This window comes from Anabrus simplex, chromosome 2, assembly GCF_040414725.1.
Source record: "Anabrus simplex isolate iqAnaSimp1 chromosome 2, ASM4041472v1, whole genome shotgun sequence".
NCBI lineage: Eukaryota > Metazoa > Arthropoda > Insecta > Orthoptera > Tettigoniidae > Anabrus > Anabrus simplex.
In genome coordinates this window covers 379,331,249-379,359,150 of record NC_090266.1, presented here as the reverse complement: position 1 = coordinate 379,359,150, position 27,902 = coordinate 379,331,249, and the positions used below count along the sequence as shown (strand labels likewise).

The following is a 27,902-nucleotide window of genomic DNA, read 5'->3' as shown; positions in this document are numbered from 1 at the left end:
TTTGCCTGGTGTGAAAATGGGAAACCACGGAAAACCATCTTCAGGGCTGCCGGCAGTGGGGTTCAAAACCCACTATCTCCCGGATGCGAGCTCACAGCTGCGCGCTCCTAACCGCACGGCCAACTCGCGCGGTATTTTTACCCTTCGGTTTATTGACTTGGCTTGTATAACCTAAAACTAAGTTGGATAATATTTTAAACACCTACATCACTATTTTCACCTGTGTGCAATGATGTTATTTATTTCATTAATATTATGATAATTATTATAATTGAGCATTGTTAACTTATAAGACCCCAACAGACAAGCATTGGTTTTGTGTAGAGTTATACATTTGTTAAATTCACGTTGTTTCTTTTCATGATGTACACGCCTATTCCTTGTTACATTATAGAGTATTTAGATATAGCCTAAATTTCTTTACCAATTAAGCTCTTCAATAAAGACATACATAACTGTCCCATGCCAAGATATATTGGTAGAATTAGAGCTGTCAAAATGGTTCATAACCCCTTTAATTTATTATCTTGACATGGATCACCCAAAACATAGGTTAGGTTTGGAGAATACTTTAATAATCAGCATTATTCAATGCACTGTTTATTACTTTCATATTCCAAGATGTAACTGAAGCATTTAAATAAAGCATCATACATTAAAATTTAAAGTTTTACCACTAGAACAGCTGACATGGAAAAGTGATTTGAAAATTCAAACAAATTCATCTTACGTTAAAATCTTCAAAAAAATAAACTGTAGACTTTTCCGATATATCACCAGCATTTCTCCGGCTCGCCAAAATCCATTTCTCCCTAGTTTTAGCGTCTTTGGAACATTTATAAACAATTTGTTTGGTACGGTATGCGATGTGCTATTGCACATCGGAACTCTACACCATTTATAAGTTTTCTGCCTCACTGTCTGCGCAGGATCCATTTTAAGTCTAAAATATACCACTCAGATTATTATTCAATGTATAGACCTCGAATTTAACCATACTAGACACTAACGTAAAGTAGAAATACGCGAAGTGTATCCTGCTTCTCACAGCACACTATGTGTTATTTCGTCTGCTAATTCAGTCAACCTGTACGATGACGTCAGACCAATGAGATCGCGTACTTGCGTGACGTGATATTTTCGTAGACTTTTATCATGTTTGGAGTTATTATTTGTACATTCTGATCACATTTTTGAATTCTGCATGAAATTTTGAATCAGATTAGCATATTTTTAATTAAAACCCCGGATCATGCATGTTCCCTATTGTACAATAATGTTGTCAAAAATAGAGTGGTAAAGGCATTTCCTTGACATTATTGGATCTTCTTCCCGACATTGTCGCTAGACCAGAGTCTCGGCCCAAATTACGTCGCACTTTTTCCTGAGGTTTAGTATCTCTCTTTTGATTTCCTGAACCTTTTGGGAGCAATATAGCAAAGCAAAGCAAAGTCACCTCCATACAGGCCATGAAGGTCCTTGGAGGAGTGGAAGGTAAAAGCTTCCACCATTGTTAACCTCGGCACGTGATGACGTAGAGTGGTTAGCTCTAAGCCCGGCCGCCTTTGCCCCCAGGAATTAACCTGGTACTCATTTTTGGTGTAGGCTGAGTGAACCTCAGGGCCATATGCACCTCCGGAAGTGGAAACCACGTTTCTTAAATTTTACGATTTCCTGACGGGGATTCAAACCCACGTCCTTCCGGGCGAACCAAGCACGCCTTTACCACCTCGGCTAGCCAGCCCCTTTTGGAAGCAATATAGGACGTCTAAATGCTTGGATTGAAGGATATTGAAAACGATATCAGTGAAGGTGAAAATGTTGCTAAAAATCAGTAACAAAAAGGAAGTTTCAGTGCTGGTTAGAAATGTCATGAAGCCTTGTGCCGCTACAACTGTTTCACTGTCCCAGTTTGAGCTTTCATCTAAAACATTCCGAAAGAATTCAAGGAATTAAGTGCGATGTTCTTTCAGTGTGTGAACAAGACGAGATGAAAAATTCCACCGTGTTGGAGCATTTCTAGGCATCCTCTTTGCGGTAAATTCTTTCAGTTCATGAGATCGTTTAGAGGACTTGTGAAAAAATGATCCTAATCCCGTTAAGGTCTGAAAAAATATTCTACATTCCTTGATACAGGAAACTGACTGTGACAAAATCAGATTGAGCTTGTAACTAAAACAATGGATAAATATGGCCTTCGGAAAGAGTTCTTGTACTTTGGTTCTTAGTCCACTTGTGTGGCCGGCCATCACAGCTGCTCCGTGGAACGTTTGTGCAACCAACCTGTAGTTTAAGTCAAACTCAGTAACAATGTTTTTCACATGTACAAACAAACCGCTGGCTGTTCGATCTGCGCTGACATCAGTGAAAGTAATGAAACTTTTGTGAACTTTACCACTTTCAGAATCAACGTATCTCAGAGTGGTTGATAGTTGAGACAAATTCATAATGTCTGAAGTCTCGTCAAGAAGAAGGGCAACGAAAATAGTGTGTTTTATTTCTGACTTCACTTTTTCCAAAACTACATCACTGACTGCCCATAGTAAGTCATTGTGTATCCTGTTTGAAGTCCCGCGGAACACGGTCGATGTTTCTAGGTGTGTACTTAACGTCGCATCGTAAGTGGCGAGTAAGATCACTGCACCCAAATAAGCACCCCTGTTCAAAGAATCTTCATCCTCAGAATGTCCACGGAATGGTAATTCGTGACTAGCTAAAAAACACACACCATCAATCAATCGCTTGAGCACCTCTCTGTTTTTCCGAACGGTCTCATTATATTGTGCAGTGCTTTCACGCAATTGAGCATCAAGCTGAATATCAATTCTAGATTTCCCAAACGTTCTCAACTGTAATAGTGCAGAAATGTGTGACTGCGATTTCTCATGCTTTTGAATGGCATTGTGCAAGTTACTCAGATTATCATTACCAGTGTCAGACCAAACAGTTCGGTCTCTTGCAAAGAGTAAACATGGCCAGCAAAATAGTTTATTAAATTTGGAACTTCCAGCAATCCATTTCTGTTTTACTGTACTGTGAAGTTTGGAAATGACGAACGTACTCTTGACTTTTGTTTTTATGCGTCCCTTTAAGGTTGGGCATATCTGGAGAAGGTTCCCCAGATTGAACAATTTCTAGTTTCTCACATAAGCTCCTAAAACGAAACGGTTTGTCCAGCAGTTGTTCAATCACACAAATAGAGTCAGCCATCGCAAATATTACAATACTTGAAACTAATAAGAAATTACCGTACCGTATATTTCACTAATATTTCTACGTAAATACACAGTTATGCACTCACGACACAGCACTGTCCACGTTGCATGTTATTATTATGAAAATCATTAGAACGTACGCCCCTACAAACACGCCACATGGTCCACAACAACGCTGGTATCTACTATATAGAAGGCAAGTTTTTCTCACACTGTTACATTTAAGAAAAAAATAATTTTCAATTCTAAAATGAACTGGGTATTCGTACTTTTAAAACGTTCTTCATTGCTGTCAGTTACCACTCGCAAGAGCTGTTTCAGCAATAAGCCAAATAACAATAAATAAACGTATCATAAACAAGCACAAAGTTGCTTCACACTGCTACACCATGCGATCAAGCCAGGCAGCGTTGAGTTGTCGGCTTACCAAGCTCACTTACTGGCGCGTTTACTACGCATGCGTCACTTTGAACTCAACGCGGGGCGAGCCAAGCGGTAGGTGTGTCCATGGGTGTGTCGCGTACCCTCGCTAATGCAAAAATTCGTACTGCAGAATAACCTTCCTGCATACTGCAGAAAACCATACTGCAGCAAATGCTCTTAGTTAAAAAAAATAGTATTGCCAACTGACAAGATCAAATTATTTGTTGCACTTACAGTTGCATTACTGCTTACTTTGCTTCTCAAGTCCAACGGGTAAGCCCGGCTTAGCCTGCATACCCGCAACGCACGCTACTGATTCGGGAGGAGTGCAAAATGTGGGAAACGGTGCAAAATTTTGCAGAAAATCACCACCCGAATAAGGCTGTAGCAGTGCGAGCGATGAATCAGTTCATTGACAATGCAATGTCACATTTTCGTGAAATCCTAAAAAGAGGCAAAAGCAACAGTCACTGGAGAGGTTCCTCGTTAAAGTTGCACGAAAATAAAACAATTTCAGTGAGCCAACAGGTAGCAGTGATTCCGTTAATGAAATTCGTGCTACACAGTAACTCTTCTCATGTCATCTCTCGTCTCCCTCACACCATCAATGATTCTATTATAAGGAAAAGTGCACTTTAATTTTTTTACGTTATATTTTGTTTTAGAAATGGTATGCGAATAAATATTTTTGTGTTGTGTACGAATCATCCGCGTTTCAATTGTTTCTTATGGGAAAACTTGCTTTGATATACGAGCGCTTTGGATTACAAGCATGTTGCCGGAACGAATTATACTCGCAATCCAAGGTTCCACTGTATTTCAATTGTGGCGTTCATGCCGGCACTTCACTCATCCCTCTTCTCTCCTCTCCTCCCTCAAGAATCAAATCGTTTTGATTTTAGAGCGATGTGCTTCTTGAGTGCTGTTCTGTGATTGGTTGGTTCAAGGCCACGGCCGCCTTCTCATAATATTATCGGCCTATGTTCAGTGAAGGTAAAATATCAATAAAAATTAGTAAGCTACTTGTTTAATATCATCTTTATACTTTACAAATTTTATCTTTCGATAAAGTGAGGATTACTTTATTGAAAAGGAGAATAATAATACGTTACTAACGACCAGTTTTTCTTCAATGGAAATAGGGTTGACATGATAGTTGCTGCACTTCCGTGGTTTCATATTGCCTTCAGTTCCTTTTAGCAAATAACACCCTCGCTATCCGTTGCCTATCGTAAGAGGCGACTAAAAGGGGCTCCAGGTGCTCTTAACTTGGGAGTGTGGGTTGGCGACCACGGAGAACTCAGCTGAGTCCTGACATAGCTTCCACCTACTTGATCCAGATTTCTCGCTCTCATATGTCCTATCCAACCTCGATTGGTCAACTCTTGTCCTTTTTCGACCCCGACGGTTTTACAACATTCGAGGCCTAAGGTGTCTTTCATGTCCACGCCCCTCGTGGCCCTCTCTCAGTTCTTTATTTGTGCAACATGGACAAAATGTCAACGAGGCCTGGACAACAATCACCGAACACATGAAGACCTGTGCCACCACCATCGTGAGTAAAACAACACCTGGATGTCGTTTCATCAACAAGGAGGTTTATCAAAGAAATTATCCTAAAAGACCTGGCTCAATTCGGGAGCTGATGCTGATCGTCAATAATACAGACGACTTAAGTCGCTAGCAAAACAGGAAGTGGCAAAAGCTAAAGAATAACATTATAGAGATATGAATGATAAACTCAACACCCTGGAGGAAGCAAAACATATTTACAAACTGGCGAAAAATTGGCACCGTTATAGAGGACATTGGGCATGTCATGACCATAAAGAATGAACACCAGAAACTACTACAAAGACCAACTGAGATCCTTGACCGATGGAAGAAACATTTCGAAAAACTCTCCAATTAATTATTCCTACACCCTCCAATACCAATAGCATATTCTGTGCATGGTCAATCAATCAATCAATCAATCAATCAATCAATCAATCAATCAATCAATCAATCAATCACTACTGATCTACATTTAGGGCAGTCGCCCAGGTGGCAGATTCCCTATCTGTTGATTTCCTAGCCTTTTCTTAAATGATTGCAAAGAAATTGGAAATTTATTGAATATCTACCTTGGTAAGTTATTCCAATACCTAACTCCCCTTCCTATAAACGAATATTTGCCCCAATTTGTCCTCTTGAATTCAAACTTTATCTTCATATTGTGATCTTTCCTACAATTAAAGACACCATCCAAACTTATTCGTCTACTGATGTCCTCCCTAGCCATCTCTCCACTGACAGCTCGGAACATACCACTTAGTAGAGCAGCTCGCCTCCTTTCTCCCAAGTCCTCCCAGCCCAAATTTTGCAACATTTTTGTAACGCTACTCTTTTGTCGGAAATCGCCCAGAACAAATCGAGCTGCTTTTCTTTGGATTTTTTCCAGTTCCTGAATCAAGTAATCCCGGTAAGGGTCCCATACACTGGAATCATACTCTAGTTGGGGTCTCACCAGAGACAAATATGCTCTCTCCTTTACATCCTTACTACAACCCCTAAATGCCCTCATAACCATGTGCAGAGATCTGTACCCTTTATTTACAATCATATTTATGAGATTACCCCAAAGAAGATCGTTCCTTACATTAATACCTAGGTACTTACAATGATACCCAAAGGGAACTTTCACCCCATCAACGCAGTCATTAAAACTGAGAGGACTTTTCCTATTTGTGAAACTCACAACCCGACTTTTAACCCCGTTTACCACAATAACATTGCCTACAATCACTCTCACAACATTATCGAGGTCATGTTGCAGTTCCTCACAATCTTGAAACTTATTTATTACTCTGTACAGAATAGCATCATCTGCGAAAAGCCTTATCTCTGATTCCACTTCTTTACACTTATCATTGATGTATATATAAGTATATATATTTTCACAGGGACAGATAAAGCTTCACCTACTCTAATTCTCTGAGTTTTATTTTCTAGAAACAGAGCCACCCATTCAGTCACTCTTTTGTCAAGTCCAATTGTACTCATTTTTGCAGTAGTCTGCCATGATCTACCCTATCAAATACCTTAGACAGGTCAATCACGATACCCTCCAATTTACCTCCTGAATCCAGGATATCTGCTATATCTTGCCGGAATCCTACAAGTTGGGCTACAGTGGAATAACCTTTCCTAAACCCAAACTGCCTTCTATCAAACCAGTTATTAATTTTGCAAACATGCCTTATATAATCAGAAAGAATGCTTTCCCAAAGCTTACATACAATGCATGTCAAATTGACTGGCCTGTAATTTACAGCTTTAATGTCTATCACCCTTTCCTTTATATACAGGGGCTACAATAGCAACTCTCCATTCACTTGGTAAAGTTCCTTCATGCAAACAATAATCAAACAAGTACTTCAGATATGGTACTATATCCCGGCCCATTATCTTTAATATATCCCACGAAACCTTATCAATTCCAGCTGCTTTTCTAGTTTTCTACTTTTGTATCTTACTGTAAATGTCATTGCTGTCATATGTAAATTTTAATACGTCTTTAGTACTAGTCACCTCCTCTATCTGGACATTATCCTTGTAACCAACAATTTTTACATACTGCTGACTGAATACTTCTGCCTTTTGAAGATCCTCGCATACACACCCCCCTTGTTCATTAATGATACCTTGAATGTCCTTCTTTGAACCTGTTTCTGCCTTAAATTACCTATACATACTCTTCCATTTTTCACTAAAATGTGTATGGCCACCAATTATGCTTGTCATCATGTTATCCTTAGCTGACTTCTTTGCTAGATTCAATTTCCTAGTAAGTTCCTTCAATTTCTCCTAACTGCCACAGCCATTTCTAACTCTATTTCTTTCCAACCTGCACCTCCTTCTTAGTCTCTTTAATTCCCTGTTATAATATAGTGGATCTTTACCATTCCTTACCACCTTTAAAGGTACAAACCTATTTTCACATTCCTCAACAATTGCTTTAAACCCATCTCAGAGTATGTTTACATTTTTATTTACCGTTTTCCACCGATCATAATTACTTATTAAAAACTCCCTCATGCCTGTTTTATCAGCCATATGGTACTGCCTAACAGTTCTAATTTTAATCTCTTCCTTTCTTTCACAGTTTTTAAATTACCACAAAAACAGCTTCGTGATCACTAATACCATCTATTACTTCGGTTTCTCTATAGAGCTCATCTGGATTTACCAGCACCACATCCAGAATATTCTTCCCTCTAGTTGGTTCCATCACTTTCCCATATTAACTTACTAGCCATTTGTTGGTCATGCTTCCTGTCATTCCCAGTTGAAATTTGGTAAATTGAGATCACCGGCTACGATCACGTTCCTTTCCTTATCGTTTCCCACATAGCTGATTATCTTATCAAATAATTATGAATCAGCATCTGCGCTACACTTTCCTGGTTTGTACACTCCAAATACATTAAGTTTCCTATTATCTTTAGAAATGAGCCTTACCCCTAAAATTCCGTGCTTGTCATCTTTAACTTTTTCGTAGCTTACAAATTCTTCTTTCACGAGAATGAATGCTCCCCCTCATACCATTCCTATCCTATATCTACGATACATCCTCCAGTTCCGTGAGAAAATTTCTGTATTCTTTATATCATTTCTCAGCTATGATTCATCTCCTATTACAATATCTGGTAAGTATATATCTATTAAATTACTTAATTCTATTCCTTTCTTTACAATACTTCTACAGTTGAGCACTAACAGTTTTATGTTATCCCTACTTGATTTCCAGTTCCCTGTTCCTTTAACACCGCTCCCTAGGCCATCCTGTTTCCCTGAATGTACGTCCCTATAACCATTCTAAACAAATTTCCTAACTTATACGTACCACTGCGCTTTAAGTGAAGGCCATCTGAGCGCAGATCCCTATCTCCTACCCACCCATTAGGATCTAGAAATTTGACTCCCAGTTTCCCACATACCCACTCCATAGTCTCATTTAAATCCCCAATCAGCTTGCAGTCAATATCCCTCTTACACAGTATTCCACTGATAACAATCTCCGCTTCCTTAAACTTTACCCGTGCTGCATTTACCAGATCTCACACATCCCCTACTATGTTGGTACTTATACGAGCTTGTCTTACGTTGTTAGTACCAATGTGAAGCACTACTACCTTCTCCTTCCCCTCCTCCTTCTCTTCTACTTTCCTGAACATCTGCCTTAACTTAATTCCTGGATAACACTCTATTCTGGTACCCATTCCTCCACACACTTTCCCGACATGTCGAACGATAGAATCCCCCATGAACAGAGCCTCAACCCTACCCACCTCATTTGATCCCCTCCCCTCCTGGTCAGTCCTATCTTTCCTGACAGCTGCAGAAGCTACTTCCTCCTCCATTTTCTCCATCCCATGACACTGTTCCACCTGTCTTTTCCTATCCACTACTCCACATTTCCCTTTCCTACCTCTTTCCTTTCTCCTACTTCCAAAATTATCGGCAACTATTCCCTGTTCCTCATCTTCCCTCGGTTGTTCTACCTGCAGTGTCTCGTACCGATTTCTCACAGACACCTGTCCTGAATTTTGATCCTGAATGGAGCCCTTAGCCTGCAATCTCCTTCCCCTTAAAACGTTAGACCACCTGTCTTCCACAATTCCCCCCTTTCCTTCCAATCACTCTATTACACCTACTGTATCCTGTACATTGTTTGGAGGCCTACTTTCCTTCCTGTCCTCTGAGAGAATCCTAATTATCTCCCTCAAGCTCTCCAACTCCTCCCTCATACTCCTTAATGACTGGCCACACCCACAGTTCCTATACTCGCACTGTTTAGCCATTTTTTTACTAAGTAATGAAAAGAAAAGGAAAAATATGATAACTTATTCTGTGCAAAATAAAAATGAAATCAAAGAAATATTGTCTAGGTTAGTTCACAAAGATCACACGACAGTAAGTTATTTAATATAGGCTACTACTACACTACAATACTACTTAATTGTAATATTTTTATTCCTACAACATGCTAACACGATAAAAATTGCTGTTAATTACTGGAAACAGAGAATAATACACAAGAATTACACAATTCTTAACTGCAGTTAAGTCTACCCTAATTACAACAACAGAATTTTTAGTGAGAGAGTTACTACAGATACCACAGAAACGGTGATATACTATACAAATATTTCACAGTAATAGAATAAACACACTACTTTCTAGTAAGATGCTATAATACACTACAATAATTTTAAACTACGTTCAGACTAAGCACAGATACTACATTACACTACAACAATTTTAAACTACGTTCAGACGTATTCCAATTACAACAGATTATTACCAAGCAAAAACAGAAAAGACAATTACCATTAAAGTTCGAAATTCGCAAAACTATTCAAAATTATAGAATAGGCACTCAAATTTCTAATAAGTTACTATACTACACTACAATAATGTTAAAACTACGTTCAGACGTATCCTAGCTTCTTACTAAACACAAATAGAAATGAAAATTCCAATTAGGCCTAAATTTCGATATTCGCAAGAACTACCTGTAGGTACTCAAAGTTAAACACGTATACAGATTAATATTAGTACTACATTGTCCTACTATGCTGTAATAGAAATTAAACGCGCCGTTTGGACAGAAATACACACGAATATAACAGGCAAGATACTTTCTAATATACCGTATCTACACTACAATTCTCAACTGAAATGCGGTTATGTGATCTTTACAGATGGTGGATTACTATTATTTTCCCTACTCAGCGGAACGGGGAATAAAAGTGCCCTTAAATGCTGAAAAATATGAGGTTGTTTACAATAATATCTCAAAAGTATTTCTGTCTAAACTACGCCAGGGACTTGAATTGCAATTATTGGAATATAGGAACTTCATTACTAGCTAACCGCTCATAAATACTAAAATGTGGAGGGTGTGAAATATAAATTACGGATACTTTAACTGCCTACTCAGAACTACAAATGATCGGAATACAAGAATCAGCTGATTTTTACAGCGCATCCAACTGAACCCATCACGGTTGCTGAAGTAGAGGTAGCCATTAAGAAAATGAAAAACGGAAAGGCAACTGGACCGGTTGTGGAAGAGGTGTGGAAGATGCTTGGACCACAAGCAGCTACATTCCTGGCAGACCTATTCAACAAGATCATTGATGAAGACTGTGCCCCTTCTAGTTGGCTTACCAGTGTTACGATTCCCATCTGGAAAGTGAAAGGAGATGCCAGAGACTGCTCCAACTATCGACCAGTTCGTTTGCTTTGTCATACAATGAAGATCTTCTAGCGTGTCACCTTCGTGACATAGTCCTCATTGCCCCACACCAATGTGGCTTTGTGATAGGAACGGGAACAATCGATGCTATACATGCAATACGTCTTTTGATAGACCGTTACAATGAGAAGAAGAAACCACTCCACATCGCTTTCTTGGATCTCGAAAAGGCCTTTGACAGAGTCCTCGTGATCTTATTTGGTATGCACTCAGGCTGCATGGTGTACCAGAAGTGTACATTCGATGGATCCAGCTTCTGTATCGGAATGCCACCAACTCTGTCCGATGTGCTGCTGGAATATCTGCACCATTTCACATTCAAGTTGGCGTTCATCAGGGACTGGCTCTGTTGTATACAAGATAAGGTATAATGGAACACAACATAAATTTATTGCTTCAATATGACTTTATACAATATATACATGAATTGAACTTAAACTTTTCTTGAAGCTGAGTAAATTCGTAAGTAATTAATCTTGATAGTAGACTGAGAGTCTGTAGAAATGTACACTTTATACACATTAACTTTATGTACTCTCGAAGCTATCTTGATGAGATAGTTTGTAAAAAGGTAGAGTTCATGATAGTCGAAAACTATCGGTTTTATAAGCGTAACTTGCCATGAAAGTTCCTACTAACATAATGCAGTTATGTCCATTGGCTTGTCATGAAATGACATGAATATTCACAATTAGAGAATCTAATATAGGTGTCGGAGCCTGAGTGAGGACTGAGGATGTGTAGAATACAGTGGCGTGCGGTGGTTTTGAAAAGTGGGTATGCTGTCCAAGGTAGGACGTACTAATTACCGGACGTAGGAAGTATATTTTAAAGTGCATCATTATATAAAGGAATACAACCAAGCTGTAACCATATAGACTTACCTATGTATAATCTCATGAAAGTTGAAGGACTTCTAACCAGAGCGTAAGGTATCATGTCAAATCCTTGGCTCTTCAGGAAACACAAAATAACTAGTGACATCACATCTATAGATTTAAAAAATCGATATAATTTTTAAAGCTGCAATTAACTTATTGAGATGTATAGAAATAGTTTATTTATGCCCAATGACAATGCATAACCCGTTAAAAAAAGGAAGACAAACGTATCATTGTTGCGTTTTTGTCCAAAAATTGTTATTTTATTCAGTTTCCTACATCAAAGTGCATAGATTAGTAGAAATCACGTCTATTTCATGTATCACCCCTCACTATTCAGTTAAAAACTCTTTGATCTCTTATGTTTGTATCAGAAAACTCTCTGTCCTGTTACACTTTTCACCCTTCAGCATAGAAGCCAACTAAAAATACCTCTGACACTAATGCAACAGTATCATGCATATTACATTGTACACACAGGCCTATCAAAAATTTATAGTAACTTATTTGCTACGTTTTAGTGAGAAGTTCTTCTATTGTCCACTGTATGCTCTACTACTAACAAAAACTATGCATTAAGTCCCTCCACAAGATTTTTGGTTGCTTTGAGTCTACTTGAAGATGAAATCTAGTCGTCTCTCTTGTTTTGTGAATGTTGTGATGACATTATCATAAAATGTGTCTGTGCTTTTCAGATGGTGCAGAACTTCCTTTTCTATGGACAGAATTGCTAAGCCTGATAGCCGCTCTTGACTCTGTGTTGACCTTTGATAGTCTTAATCCTCCTGAGAGCTGAAAATGTTCTTTCAACTGACGCTGTTGTGTTTGGAACAGTTGCTATAAGTACACCCAATTTGTACACTTCAGGCAGGGCTGTATCTATTTGTTTGCTTTTCTGGAACACACTAACTAATGAGGGTGTTGACCATAAAATTCATCAAACGAATACAGCACGGTAAGTTCATTCTTCAACCGGATAAAATCAAACAAGTCTTTATAGGACAGTTTAAGATTTTCAACGACAGAATGAGGAAAAGTAGCTTTGTACGCTTCATACTTTAGAGGATCCAACAAGGAAGTAAACTGTAATTGGTTTAATGACCCAAATCGTTCGTCTAATTGTACAATGATGTTGTCAAAAATAGAGTGGTAAAGGCATTTCCTTGACATTACTGGATCTTCTTCCCGACATTGTCGCTTAGTTGGTAGAGAGTCTTCGACACCATGATAGACCATAGTCTCGGCCAAAATTACGTCGCACTTTTTCCTGAGGTTTAGTATCTCTCTTTTGATTTCCTGAAAGTTTTGGGAGCAATATAGGACGTCTAAATGCTTGGATTGAAGGATATTGATAAGGATATCAGTGAAGGTGAAAATGTTGCTAAAAATCAGTAACAAAAAGGAAGTTTCAGTGTGGTTAGAAATTTCATGAAACCTTGTGCCGCTACAACTGTTTCACTGCCCCAGTTTGAGCTTTCATCTAAAACATTCCGAAAGAATTCAAGGAATGAAGTGCGATGTTCTTTCACTGTGTGAACAAGTCGGGATGAAAAATTCCACCGTGTTGGAGCATTTCTGGACATCCTCTTTGCGGTAAATTCTTTCAGTTCATGAGATCGTTTAGAGAAAAAATGATCCTAATCCCGTTAAGGTCTGAAAAAATATTCTACATTCCTTGATACAGGAAACTGACTGTGACAAAATCAGATTAAGCTTGTGACTAAAGCAACGGATAAATATGGCCTTCGGAAAGAGTTCTTGTACTTTGGTTCTTAGTCCACTTGTGTGGCCGGCCATCACAGCTGCTCCGTCGAACGTTTTTGCAACCAACCTGTAGTTTAAGTCAAACTCAGTAACGATGTTTTTCACATGTACAAACAAACCACTGGCTGTTCGATCTGCGCTGACATCAGTGAAGGTAATGAACCTTTCGTGAACTTTACCACTTTCAGAATCAACGTATCTCAGAGTAATTGATAGTTGTGACAAATTCATAATGTCTGAAGTCTCGTCAAGAAGAAGGGCAACAAAAATAGCGTGTTTTATTTCTGACTTCACTTTTTCCAAAACTACATCACTGACTGCCCTTATTAGGTCATTTTGTATCCTGTTTGAAGTCCCCCGGAACACGGTCGATGTTTCTAGGTGTGTACTTAACGTCGCATCATAAGTGGCGAGTAAGTTCACTGCACCCAAATAAGCACCCCTGTTCAAAGAATCTTCACCCTCAGAATGTCCACGGAATGGTAATTCGTGAGTAGCTAAAAAACACACAACGTCAATCAATCGCTTGAGCACCTCTCTGTTTTTCCGAACGGTCTCATTATATTGTGCAGTCCTTGCACGCAATTGAGGATCAATCTGAATATCAATTCTAGATTTTCCAAACGTTCTCAGCCGTAATAGTGCAGAAATGTGTGACTGCGATTTCTCATGATTTTGAATGGCATTGTGCAAGTTACTCAGATTATCATAACCAGTGTCAGACCAAACAGTTCGGTCTCTTGCAAAGAGTAAACATGGCCAGCAAAACAGTTTATTAAATTTGGAACTTCCAGCAATCCATTCTGTTTTACTGTACTGTGAAGTTTGGAAATGCCGAACGTACTCTTGACTTTTGTTTTTATGCGTCCCTTTAAGGTTGGGCATATCTGGAGAAGGTTTTCCAGATTGAACAATTTCTAGTTTCTCACATAAGCTCCTAAAACGAAACGGTTTGTCCAGCAGTTGTTCAATCACACAAATAGAGTCAGCCATCGCAAATATTACAATACTTGAAACTAATAAGAAATTACCGTACCGTATATTTCACTAATGTTTCTACGTAAATACACAGTTATGCACTCACGACACAGCACTGTCCACGTTGCATGTTATTATTATGAAAATCATTAGAACGTACGCCCCTACAAGCACGCCACATGGTCCACAACAACGCTGGTACCGGTACCTACTATATAGTAGGCAAGTTTTTCTCACGCTGTTTCATTTAAGAAAAAAATAATTTTCAATTCTAAAATGAACTGGGTATTCGTACTTTTAAAACGTTCTTCACTGCTGTCAATTATCACTCGCAAGAGCTGTTTCAGCAATAAGCGAAATCACAATAAATAAACGTATCATAAACCAGCACAAAGTTGCTTCACACTGCTACACCATGCGATCAAGCCGGGCAGCGTAGAGTTCTCAGCTTACCAAGCTCACTTACTGGCGCAGTTACTACGCATGCGTCACTTTGAACTCAACGTTGGGCGAGCCAAGCGGTAAGTGTGTCGTGTACCCTCGCTAATGCAGAAATTCGTACTGCAGAATAATCTTACTGCATACTGAAGAAAACCATACTGCAGCAAATGCTCTTAGTTAAAAAAAATAGTATTGCCAAATGACAAGATAAAATTATTTGTTGCACATACAGTTGCATTACTGCTTACTTTGCTTCTCAAGTCCAACGGGTAAGCCCGGCTTAGCCTGCATACCCACAATGCACGCTACTGGTAGAATACAAGCATCGGGGCTCGACGTGGCTGTAGGAACGGGAACTGAGGCAGTGACCCGAGGTGAAACCTCATACAACCAGAATTCAATCCACCTGGCCGAGACACATGTTTAAGAGGGATAACCTCCGTGTTCGACGTTCAGTGTAATCTGGTGCTGGACACTGGGGAGTCCTACTAAGTGGCTGCAAGGTGCTCCTTTTATAGTGCAGACTGACGTCACAAGCAAGCGCACTGGAGTCGTCTCGTAGAGTCTCGCATAATCCAAGCTGCGGCGTGCGCGGTGCTGGCTGGCGCAGACCTAGGAGCGCGAAGGACACACAACACCCTCCCCTCCTAATTACGCCGATACGGCGCGAAGCGGCGGCGGCGCTGGCGGCGGCAGCGACGCTGGGCAGGGGAGTCGGCTGTCTCTGTTGTGTCGTCCGGAGCCGGGACTGGGTGGAGGGGCGCTGAATCGTCCTGAAAGGAACCCATGTTAATTAAGTGATCTAGAGCTCGTTCAGCAATAGACTTATCAGGTTTGAAAAGAGAATCAATAGAAGGAAATGGACGGTAGCGGAGGTGTATCTGGTCCTGGCGGCGGCAGATGCGTTTCTCAGCAGTCTGAATCTCGTAGAGACGATGGCCCAAGGAGCGGCAGATGACACCAGGTAACCAGAGCGGATTGGACTTGAATGTTATTATGTAGACCTTGTCGTTGACGCTGAACTTCGTTTGCGAGCGCTTCGGCTGGGACGGAAGAGGCTGCAACAGAGAAAGTAAAGTTCTGTGAGGGCGTCCATGGAGCTTTTGAGCGGGAGTGACATTGTCAGCGCCGGACAGAGTTCTATAATGTCCTAAGAGTTGTAACAAGGCTTGCTCTTTACTTAAACCTGAAGATACGGCTTTCTTCATACTTTTCTTAAAAGTTTGCACAAAACGTTCTGCTTCACCATTAGATTGAGGGTGAAAAGGCGGTGCTAGGATATGCCGAATGCCATTATATGTACAGAAGTTCTGAAAAGCAGTAGCCGTAAATTGCGGTCCATTGTCATTGAGGGGTATGAAGGAGGAGTTGGAAAGTTTGAGGGAGATAATTAGGATTCTCACAGAAGACAGGAAGGAAGATAGGACTCCCTCAAACAATGTACAGGTTACAGTAGGTGTACAAGAGGGAGGGGAAGGAAAGGGAGGAGTTGTAGAGGACAGGTGGTCTAATGTTCTAAGGGGAAGGAGATTGCAGGCTAAAGGCTCTATTCAGGATCAGAATTCAGGACAGGTGTCTGTGCGATATCGGTACGAGTCACTCCAGGTAGAACAACAGAGGGAAGATGAGGGACAGGGAACTGTTGGTGAGATGTGTGGAAGTAGGAGGAAGGGAAAAGGTAGGAAAGGAAAACGTAGAGTAGAGGATAGGAAAAGACAGGTGGAACAGGGTCATGGGAAGGAGAAAAGGGAGGAGGAAGTAGCTTCTGCAGCTATCAGGAAAGATAGGGCCGACCAGGAGGGGAGGGGATCAAATGAGGTGGGTAGGGTTGAGGCTCTGGTCATGGGGGATTCCATCGTTAGACACGTGGGGAAAGTGTGTGGAGGAAAGGGTACCAGGGTAGAGTGTTATCCAGGAATTAGGTTGAGGCAGATGTTGAGGAAAGTAGAAGAGAGGGAGGAGGGGAATGAGAAGGTGGTAGTGTTTCACCTTGGTACCAACAACGTAAGGCAAGCTGATATAAGTACCAACATAGTTGGAGATGTGTGGGATCTGGTAAATGCAGCACGGGTGAAGTTTAAGAAAGCGGAGATTGTTATTAGTGGAATACTGTGTAGAAGGGATACTGACTGGAGGGTGATTGGGGATTTAAGTGAGACTATGGAGGGGGTATGTGGGAAACTGGGAGTAAAATTTCTAGATCCTAATGGGTGGGTAGGAGATAGGGATCTGCGCTCATATGGCCTTCATTTAAACCGCAGTGGTACGTATAAGTTAGGACATTTGTTTGGAAGGGTAATAGGGAGGTACATTCAGGGAAACGGGATGGCCTAGGGAGCGGTGATAAGGGAACAGGGAACTGGAAATCAAGTAGGGATGACATAAAATTGTTAGTGTTGAACTGTAGAAGTATTGTAAGGAAAGGAATAGAATTAAGTACTTTAATAGATATATATTTACCAGACATTGTAATAGGAGTTGAATCATGGCTGAGAAATTATATAATGGATGCAGACATTTTCTCACGGCACTGGAGTGTGTATCGTAGAGATAGGATAGGAATGGTGGGAGGGGGAGTGTTCCTTCTGGTGAAATAAGAATTTGTAAGCTACGAAAAAGTTAAAGATGAGACACATGAAATTCTAGGTGTAAGGCTCATTTCTAAAGATAATAGGCAACTTGATATATTTGGAGTGTACAGATCGGGAAAGGGTAGCACTGACGCGGATTCGGAATTATTTGATAGGATAGTCAGCTATGTGGGAAACGACATGGAAAGAAATGTGATTGTAGCGGGAGATCTGAATTTGCCAGATGTCAATTGGGAAGGAAATGCGAACGACAGGAAGCATGACCAACAAATGGCAAATAAGTTAATATGGGAAGGACAACTGATTCAGAAAGTGATGGAACCAACCAGAGGGAAAAATATCCTGGATGTCGTGCTGATAAAACCAGATGAGCTCTATAGGGAAACTGAAGTAATAGATGGTATTAGTGATCATGAAGCTGTTTTTGTGGTAGTTAAAAATAAATGCGATAGAAAGGAAGGTCTTAAAAGTAGGACTATTAGGCAGTACCATATGGCTGATAAAGCAGGCATGAGGCAGTTTCTAAAAAGTAATTATGATCAGTGGAAAATGGTAAATAAAAATGTAAACAGACTCTGGGATGGGGTTAAAGAAATTGTTGAGGAATGCGAAAACAGGTTTGTACCATTACGGGTGGTAAGGAATGGTAAAGACCCACCTTATTATAATAGAGAAATAAAGAGACTAAGAAGGAGGTGCAGACTGGAAAGAAATAGAGTTAGAAATGGCTGTGGAAGTAAGGAGAAATTGAAGGAACTTACTAGAAAATTGAATCTAGCAAAGAAGGCAGCTAAGGATAACATGATGGCAAGCATAATTGGCAGTCATACGAATTTTAGTGAAAAATGGAAGGGTATGTATAGGTATTTTAAGGCAGAAACAGGTTCCAAGAACGACATTCCAGGAATAATTAATGAACAAGGGGAGTGTGTATGTGAGGATCTTCAAAAGGCAGGAGTATTCAGTCAGCAGTATGTAAAGATTGTTGGTTACAAGGATGATGTCGAGATAGAGGAGGAGACTAAGGCCAAAGAAGTAATAAAATTTACATATGATAACAATGACATTTACAATAAGATACAAAAGTTGAAAACTAGAAAAGCGGCTGGAATTGATCAGATTTCTTGGGATATACTAAAGACAATGGGTTGGGATATAGTACCATATCTGAAGTACTTATTTGATTATTGTTTGGTCGGAGGAGTTATACCAGATGAATGGAGAGTTGCTATAGTAGCCCCTGTGTATAAAGGAAAGGGTGATAGACATAAAGCTGAAAATTACAGGCCAGTCAATTTGACATGCATTGTATGTAAGCTTTGGGAAGGCATTCTTTCTGATTATATTAGACATTTTTGCGAAATTAATAACTGGTTCGATAGAAGGCAATTCGGTTTTAGGAAAGGTTATTCCACTGAAGCTCAACTTGTAGGATTCCAGCAAGGTATAGCAGATATCTTGGATTCTGGAGGTCAAATGGACTGTATCGTGATTGACCCGTCTAAAGCATTTGATAGGGTGGATCATGGGAGACTACTGGCAAAAATGAGTGCAATTGGACTAGACAAAAGAGTGACTGAATGGGTTGCTATATTACTAGAAAATAGATCTCAGAGAATTAGGGTAGGTGAAGCTTTATCTGACCCTGTAATAATTAAGAGGGGGATTCCTCAAGGCAGTATTATCGGACCTTTATGTTTTCTTATATATAAATGATATGAGTAAAGGAGTGAAATCGGAGGTAAGGCTTTTTTGCGGATGATGTTATTCTCTATAGAGTGATAAATAAGTTACAAGATTGTGAGCAACTGCAGCGTGACCTCGAAAATGTTGTGAGATGGACAGCAGGCAATGGTATGATGATAAACGGGGTTAAAAGTCAGGTTGTGAGTTTCATAAATAGGAAAAGTCCTCTCAGTTTTAATTACTGCGTTGATGGGGTGAAAGTTCCTTTTGGGGATCATTGTAAGTATCTAGGTGTTAATATAAGGATAGATCTTCATTGGGGTAATCACATAAATGGGATTGTAAATAAAGGGTACAGATCTCTGCACATGGTTATGAGGGTGTTTAGGGGTTGTAGTAAGGATGTAAAGGAGAGGGCATATAAATCTCTGGTAAGACCCCAACTCTAGTATGGTTCCAGTGTATGGGACCCTCACCAGGATTACCTGATTCAAGAACTGGAAAAAATCCAGAGAAAAGCAGCTCGATTTGTTCTGGGTGATTTCCGACAAAAGAGTAGCGTTACAAAAATGTTGCAATATTTGGGTTGGGAAGAATTGAGAGAAAGAAGAAGAGCTGCTCGACTAAGTGGTACGTTCCAAGCTGTCAGCGGAGAATTGGCGTGGAATGACATTAGTAGACGAATAAGTTTGAATGGCGTTTATAAAAGTAGGAAAGATCACAATATGAAGATAAAGTTGGAATTCAAGAGGACAAACTGGGGCAAATATTCATTTATAGTAAGGGGAATTAGGGATTGGAATAACTTACCAAGGGAAACGTTCAATAAATTTCCAATTTCTTTGAAATCATTTAGGAAAAGGCTAGGAAAGCAACAGATAGGGAATCTGCCACCTGGGCGACTGCCCTAAATGCAGATCAGTATTGATTGATTGATTAATTGATTGATTGATTGATTGATTGATTGATTGATTGATTGATTGATTGATTGATTGATTGATTGATTGATTGATTGATTGATTGATTGATTGATTGATTGATTGATTGATTGATTGATTGATTGATTGATTGATTGATTGATTGATTGATTGATTGATTGATTGACAATACACTTTGTTCAGTTTTTCCTCAACAGGCACATGCAATGGACTGTTTTGCCTGATGATCAAGTCAAATGTGCCTTCGGCATGTCTTACAAAAGAATCGGGTCATTCATTCATTCATTCATTCATTAAAATTAGCACTTGAGGTAATCCTTCAGTTGTGAATATTTTCTGAAGTGCACGAATGGTAGCTTCTATAGTAGTAGTAGAATGCATGTCCACTACATAGGGAAAGTTAGATAGAGAATTTATTACGATGAGCCACATGGAGTTGAGAAAAGGTCCGGCGAAGTCGATGTGTACTCGTTCCCATGGAGAAGTAGCAGGAGGCCATGAAGCGAGGTCAGAGGACGGGGCGTTCTGATGAATTTGACATTGTTCACAATGGCGGATGAGCTTCTCGATGGCGGCATCAATACCGGGCCAAAAGCAGTGTTGACGGGCGAGTTGCTTGGTGCGTGATATTCCCCAATGACTTTGATGTAACAAGGCGAGAACTTGTTGTCGTAGACTAAGTGGGATAACCACTCGGAAGAGGGTGCCGGTTTCCAAGAGTATAACTCCGGCACGAGTCGTGCGACGATGCTGAAAACGATGATAAGGCGCAAGGTTGGCAGGAAGTTTGTTTTGAAGAGGCCAACCGTTGCGGATGTAAGTACGTACTGTAGCAAGTGTACTGTCCTTATCCGTTGCCTTAGCGATGCAGGTAGCGTCAATGGGAAAGCTGTATACGGTGTCTTCGAGGTCAATGTCCAACTGAAGATTTTCTGATTCTTGAGAATCGAAGGCAGTATCAGGACCTACTGGTAAGCGAGAGAGGGCATCAACATTACAATGCTGGGATGTGGCACGATAGGCGATCTGATAGGAATAATCAGAAAGGAACATGGATCATCTTTGAAGTTTTCTGAGAGAATGCTCAGGGATCTTATTTCCAGGATGGAATAAGTGCACTAGAGGCTTGTGATCAGTAATGATCAGGAAATGGTTGGCATAGAGATATTCCTTGAAACGGCGAATACCAAAGATGATACCGGTAGCTAAAGCTTCTTTTTCTATCTGGGAGTAACGACGTTGATGCTCATTGAGTGTCTTTGAAGCGAAAGCTATAGGACGTTCCTGTCCGTAACGATACTTCTGGGAGAGAACGGCGCCGATTCCGTAATCGGAGGCGTCTGTAGCGAGCGTGAGGAGCTTGCCGGGCTGAAAGTGAGTGAGTTTGACAGCTTGAACAAGGGCCTTGTTGATCGTTTGCCAGGCACGTTGGCAGTGCTGAGACCAATGAAATTTAACACCTTTCTTGCGTAAGGCGTTCAATGGAGCTGGAACTGAAGCGAAGCGTGGAATGACCTTTATATAGTAGTTCGCTTTGCCTATGAAGAATTGGAGCTGCTTGATGTTCTGCGGTGCAGGCATGTTGACAATCGCCGAGACATTCCGTTCACTAGGTCGAATACCGTTTTTATCGAGGATATGTCCTAGGTAGTGAACTTGAGGTTGAAAGAAGGTGCATTTAGCGGGGTTCGCTCGGAGGCCATTTTCTTTCAACTTAGTGAGAAGGAGGTGCAGATTATGTAGATGTTCTTGATGATCTTTGCCAGACACAAGAATGTCATCAAGGTAGTTAGCACACCCGGGAATGGAGGCGGTGAGCTGTGCTAAATAGCGCTGGAAAATAGCAGCGGAGGAAGAGACGCCGAAAGGGAGACGCTGGAGCTGGAGCAGTCCAATAGGAGTATTGAGCGTGAGAAATTGCTTGGATTCTTCATTTAAAAGTAGCTGTAGATAGGCTTCTTTAAGATCCACTTTAGAGAAGAATTGACCACCGGCTAAACGGCGAAATAAGTCCTCAGGACGGGGAATTGGAAAGACGTCGGTTTCAATCTGTGAGTTGATCGTTGATCGAAAATCACCACAAAGTCGTATATTGCCATCAGGTTTCTTAATTACGACGAGTGGAGTAGCCCATTGACTGGAAGTTACAGGTACCACTATACCGGCTTCCACCCATCTTTCTACCCCTTAGTAACTTGGTCTTGAAGTGCAAGTGGTACTGGACGGGCTTTGATAAAGCGAGGCTTAGCTCCTGATTTCAGCTGTATATGAGCTGTGTAGTCTTTGGCGGTGCCTAGCGTAGAGTCGAAGACTTCTGGAAATTGCTCTAGGAGATCCGTAGCATCAGAGGTAGGTTGCAAAGTAGAGACTACATTGGCGTTGTCATGAATTTGGAAGCCGAATAAATTGAAGAGATCCATGCCAAGAATATTAGATGCGGTGTAGTTGTTGACTACGAGTAAGGGAATGACCTTCTGAATACCTTTATAACTGGCTGGAAGAGTGATTTGGCCCTTAATGTCAAATCTTCCTCTTGTTAAATGTAACAAGCTGCATGTCAGCCGGAGAGCACAAAGGTGAACCTAAGTCCTGATACGTAGCAAGGTTAATGATAGAGACAGGTGATCCAGTATCTAACTGAAAATCAATAGAGCGATCAGAGCAAGAGAGTGGAACGATTATCTAGCTAGAATTCGTGGTAGGAAGAATAAGATTGATCTGATCTATTTCCATGTCCTGTCGGGGCTGTGTGCGATGCGGGCGTGCCGAAGGAGTCTTGGTGGGACGGAGCGAACTCTTACATATTGTCTTGATGTGCCCAACTTTATGACAGCGATCACAAGTGGCTTTGAAGAAACGGCAGTCACGGCGTTCGTGATGCTTGAAACATCCTCTGCAGGAAGGCAGGAGTTGAGACGTGTTCTGAGAAGTGGGCTTTCTTGTAGAAGAGCGAGAGGGAACCTGGCAAGAACGCTTGGCAGAGAGCGACTTGGCTGCGCGGTTCAAAGGAGCAGACGACTGGCGGGCTGGTTCAGAGACTTGAACGACCTCATGTTTAGTAGCTACTTCCGCAGCAGTCTTGGTAGTTAGTTCGTATACTGTGGCAATACGCTGGACGTCTTCCAAAGAAGGGTTACTCTTCTTGACAGCGTCGAAACGAACTTTGTCCTGAGGTGTATGGAGAATGACCATATCCCGAATGAGCGAATCTGTATAGGGCGTGCTACAGCCGTCCTTGGAACATATAAACTGGCAGGGCTTGGCTAGACCCCGTAATTCCGCTATCCACTCGGCATGAGTCTGGTGCGGTTGCTTCCTGCTTTGAAAAGATTTGTAGCGAGCGGCTACGATGTGTGGGTCTTTAGCATAGTGTTGATTGATACGAGCTAAGAGCTGCGCGAAAGGCACTTCAGAGATTTGCTCCTCCAGGCTTAATTTTTGCAGTAATTCGCACGTAGAATTTCCAACCGAACTGAGAAAGAGAGCACGTTGGCGCTTTTCATCCGTGATTGAATGGCATATGAAGTGTTGCTGGAGGCGGGCGAAATAGACGGACCATTCTTCTTTGGCCGCGTCAAAGGCAGGAAATGGAGGAACGGCTGTGGGCTGTGCAGAAGCAGAAAGAGCTTGAATAGCTGTAAGCAATGCTGCTTGCTGTTGCTGCATGAATTGCTGTTGTTGCTGTTGTAAAGCTTGTAAGACGGCAGCTAATTGTTCAGTCGTTGCCATGTTGGGATGTGTGAGAGAGAAAATAACTTGCGAAGCAGTGTGTACGGAGCTGGCTGTTAACTAGACCTTCACTCGAGCGGCTGATAGTGAGAGAGAGCAAGCGAGCTGGCGCGTGCAGAACAGGTGCTGCGAGAGAGAGATATAGCCTTTGAAATAGCAGCTGACTGTCCGTAGTTCGAATGAGGCGGATAGTTGCGCTGTAGAAAAGGCGAACTGCTGGCAGAGTGTGTACTGGTTCCAATGTGTAGTGGTTATAGGTACGGAGTATTGTGCCGTGTTGCCAAATGGTGTTGAAATGTGGCGGTAGACCCGTTGAATTATCTTCGTGGCCAAATTTGTTAAAATTTCGGCGGTTGCACGGAGCACGGTGTTTTTACCTCGTCGCCAATTTGTTGGCGACACACACTAAGAACTTTTCCTCGTCGCCAATTTGTGGACGACACCCTGTAAGAACTTTTCCTCGTCGCCAATTTGTTGTGTTGTATACAAGATAAGGTATAATGGAACACAACATAAATTTATTGCTTCAATATTTAACTTAAACTTTTCTTGAAGCTGAGTAAATTCGCAAGTAATTAATCTTTTTTAGTAAACTGAGAGTCTGTAGAAATGTACACTTTATACACATTAACTTAATGTATACTCGAAGCTATCTTGATGAGATAGTTTGTAAAAAGGTAGAGTTCATGATAGTCGAAAACTATCGGTTTTATAAGCGTAACTTGCCATGAAAGTTCCTACTAACATAATGCAGTTATGTCCATTGGCTTGTCATGAAATGACATGAATATTCACAATTAGAGAATCTAATATAGGTGTCGGAGCCTGAGTGAGGACTGAGGATGTGTAGAATACAAGCATCGGGGCTCGACGTGAGTGTAGGAACGGGAACTGAGGCAGTGATCCGAGGTGAAACCTCATACAACCAGAATTCAGTCCACCTGGCCGAGACACATGTTTAAGAGGGATAACCTCCGTGTTCGACGTTCAGTGTAATCTGGTGCTGGACACTGGGGAGTCCTACTAAGTGGCTGCAAGGTGCTCCTTTTATAGTGCAGACTGACGTCACAAGCAAGCGCACTGGAGTCGTCTCGTGTCTCGCATAATCCAAGCTGCGGCGTGCGCGGTACTGGCTGGCGCAGAGCTAGGAGCGCGAAGGACACACAACAGGCTCTATCTCCGCTTGTTCATCCTCTCTCTCGACACCATCAGCACAGAAATGTTGACACCACAACCATAGACTCTACTCTATGCTGATGACGTTATGTTCGCATGTGAATCCCGCCAAGGTTTGCAACAACTCGTCCAACATTGAAAAAACTCCTTGGACAGATATGCCCTGCGACGTAACGTCGGGAAGACTGAGTACCTAGAGTGTGGGGTACAAAGTGATGGGTCAATTTATATCAGAAATGAGGATGTTCGAATGGTATTTGGTGTGGCCCCAATCTCCGAGAAAATGCGAGATAATCGTTTGCGATGGTATGACCACGAGCTACGCAGAATCGGTTCTTCAGCTGCGAGAAGGGCATTACTCTTAAGTCTTGAGGGCTGAAGACCACGAGGCCGACCAAAGAAGCGCTGGCTCGACACTCTGCGGGAGGTCATGCATGTGGCGAAAGTCTCTCCTAAAGATGCCAGAGACCGCATGAAGTGGAAAAGAAAGTGCACAACAGCAGACCCTACAATTAAGCGGGATAAATGCTAAGAAGAAGAAGAAGAAGGAGATGTATGTATATTGGGTATTCAGTCCGAAGACTGGTTTGATCCTCTACAGATCCACCAACATCTGTCATAGATAGCCTAGGTGTCACTGAAGAGGCATACTAGGGAAGTGAGGAGTGAGGTAGTTCCCCGTTGCTTTTCTCGCTGAGCCAGAAGTTGCTATTGCATATCAGTCTGCCAAGCCCACTGAAATGCATGCACCAACCGACCCTATGAGCGATATTTTCACATCATTCATAACAGGAACTGGCTGCATAAGGAATGGCATTACTGGCATCGCTCATACCTCGCTCACTTTCATATTGTCAAAGCCAAGGATGAGACTGAGACAGGTCAATGAAGGTAAAAAATTTATTCTAGCTCGTACCAGAAGACATAGTGCACTGTAAACACTACATCCTGCCAGCAAAGGCATAAGATATTATTATATTATAACATGTGGGTTGCCCGTGTGGTTAGAGTCGCGCAGCTGTGAGGTTGCATTCGAATCCAACTGTCGGCAGCCCTGAAATTTTTTTCCGGGGTTTACCATTTTCATACCAAGCAAATGTTGGGACTGTAGCTTAATGAAGGCCACGACCGATACCTTCCCAGTCTTAGCCCTTTCCTATCCTTCCGTCGCCAAAATCCTTCGATGAGTAATTGCTAAGTTCAACATGTAGCAGAATATTATATTATATTATATTATATTATATTATATTATATTATATTATATTATATTATATTATATTATATTATATTATATTATATTATATTATATTATATTATATTATATTATATTATATTATATTATATTATATTATATTATGTGAATTGTCATTTCTACTGCAGTTCTTCTGGTAGCTCTCTTGGCCCAGAAAGGGACTGCTCTTCGTAAAGCTCGTCAGGAGAACTTCTGGTGGTGGTGGCGCACCACAACGACTTCAACTACCACAACAGCTCGCCCGCAAGTTCAAGAACAGGTTGATTCCAACGGCTCTCCTGTGAACTGCAACTGTCTCACGACACCCGAGTACAATCCTGTGTGTGGTACTAATGGACTTACATATGGCTCGAAGTCGAAACTTGAATGTGGCAAACGCTGTGGACATAGTAAGTTCAAGATATTTATTTACATTATAAACATTAACCCGGGGAAGGTGTTGGAAGTGGGTTTTTCATTTATAAACAGGTGACAATAGAATGGTTTCCTGCGTCTTAAGGTGTTTCCAAGAGGTTTGTAAATTCTGAAGTGATGGTGCCTGGAATCGTCGAATATGGATAGCGTTACACCTTTGAAGCAACCAGGAAATGATGACGTATTTCTGTATGTGAACAGCTCAGAATTCATACGAAACATGCCATGACCGCCTCATCACAAGTGGTTTGTAGGGGTCCTGCCTCCTCTTCCTCCGAACGAGCCTGGAAGGCTACCTCCTCCTCATTGATGTGCTGCCTAAGAGTGCACGTTTAACCTCAAATGACATCGTAATCTAACGTTGCCTGCGAGTGCAAGCTTAAACGCACAGGCTTGGATTCGACACCAGGCTTAACATCACAGGCACGATAACTTCACAAACACAAGTTCGACGCTACGGCTAACCGCATATGAGTGTAAGCTTAACTTTACAGACTCGGATTCTACCCCAGGCTTAAACTCACAGGGTCACTAACCTTACTGGCCCAAGTTCGAAGCCTGGCTATCCGCATAAGAGGGCAAGTTCAACCCTACAGCCACCAACGTAACCTACCTTAACCTTACAGAACCAAGTTCGATGCCAGGGCTAAGCCCTTGACGGACTTGGATTCAATCCCAGGCTTAATCTAACCTCCATACTAGGCAAGATGGCTGCTATGCATTGATTTATGGGGCAAACTCTGTAGAAGTACATCAGAGGTTAAGAACTTGCACCTTAGTACCTATTGATCTTATCGGACTAACCTTGCGGAGCTGACGCAATGGCTAATGGGCAAGATGGCTGCTATACATTGCTCTTATGGTGTTAAATTTACAGAGCTACCTTAGGGGACACAACTTGTAACTTAGGACCTATTGGGTTTATCGGAGTAACTCTGGGGAGCTGACGCAAAGGTTAAAATGTAAAATGGCTGCTAAACATTGCCCTTGTCGGGCTTACTCTGGACAGCTAATTCAGGGCTCAAAATTTGTAACTTGGGACCTATTGCTCTCGTCAGAATAACTCTGGGGAGCTGACGAAAGATGTACTAGGCAAGTTATTACTCTT

The 27,902-nt window shown here is 41.3% G+C and overlaps 1 protein-coding gene across 1 annotated transcript in view; it reads left to right on the top strand.

Moving 5' to 3' along the window:
* The window catches only part of LOC136863556 (uncharacterized), a 66,770-nt gene that overhangs the window by 21,887 nt on the left and 16,981 nt on the right, over positions 1–27,902 (top strand). Inside the window, exon 2 of the mRNA XM_067139936.2 lies at positions 26,509–26,769. Within this exon, the coding sequence (XP_066996037.2) occupies positions 26,509–26,769 (261 nt within the window). The remainder of the gene's footprint in view (positions 1–26,508; positions 26,770–27,902) is intronic.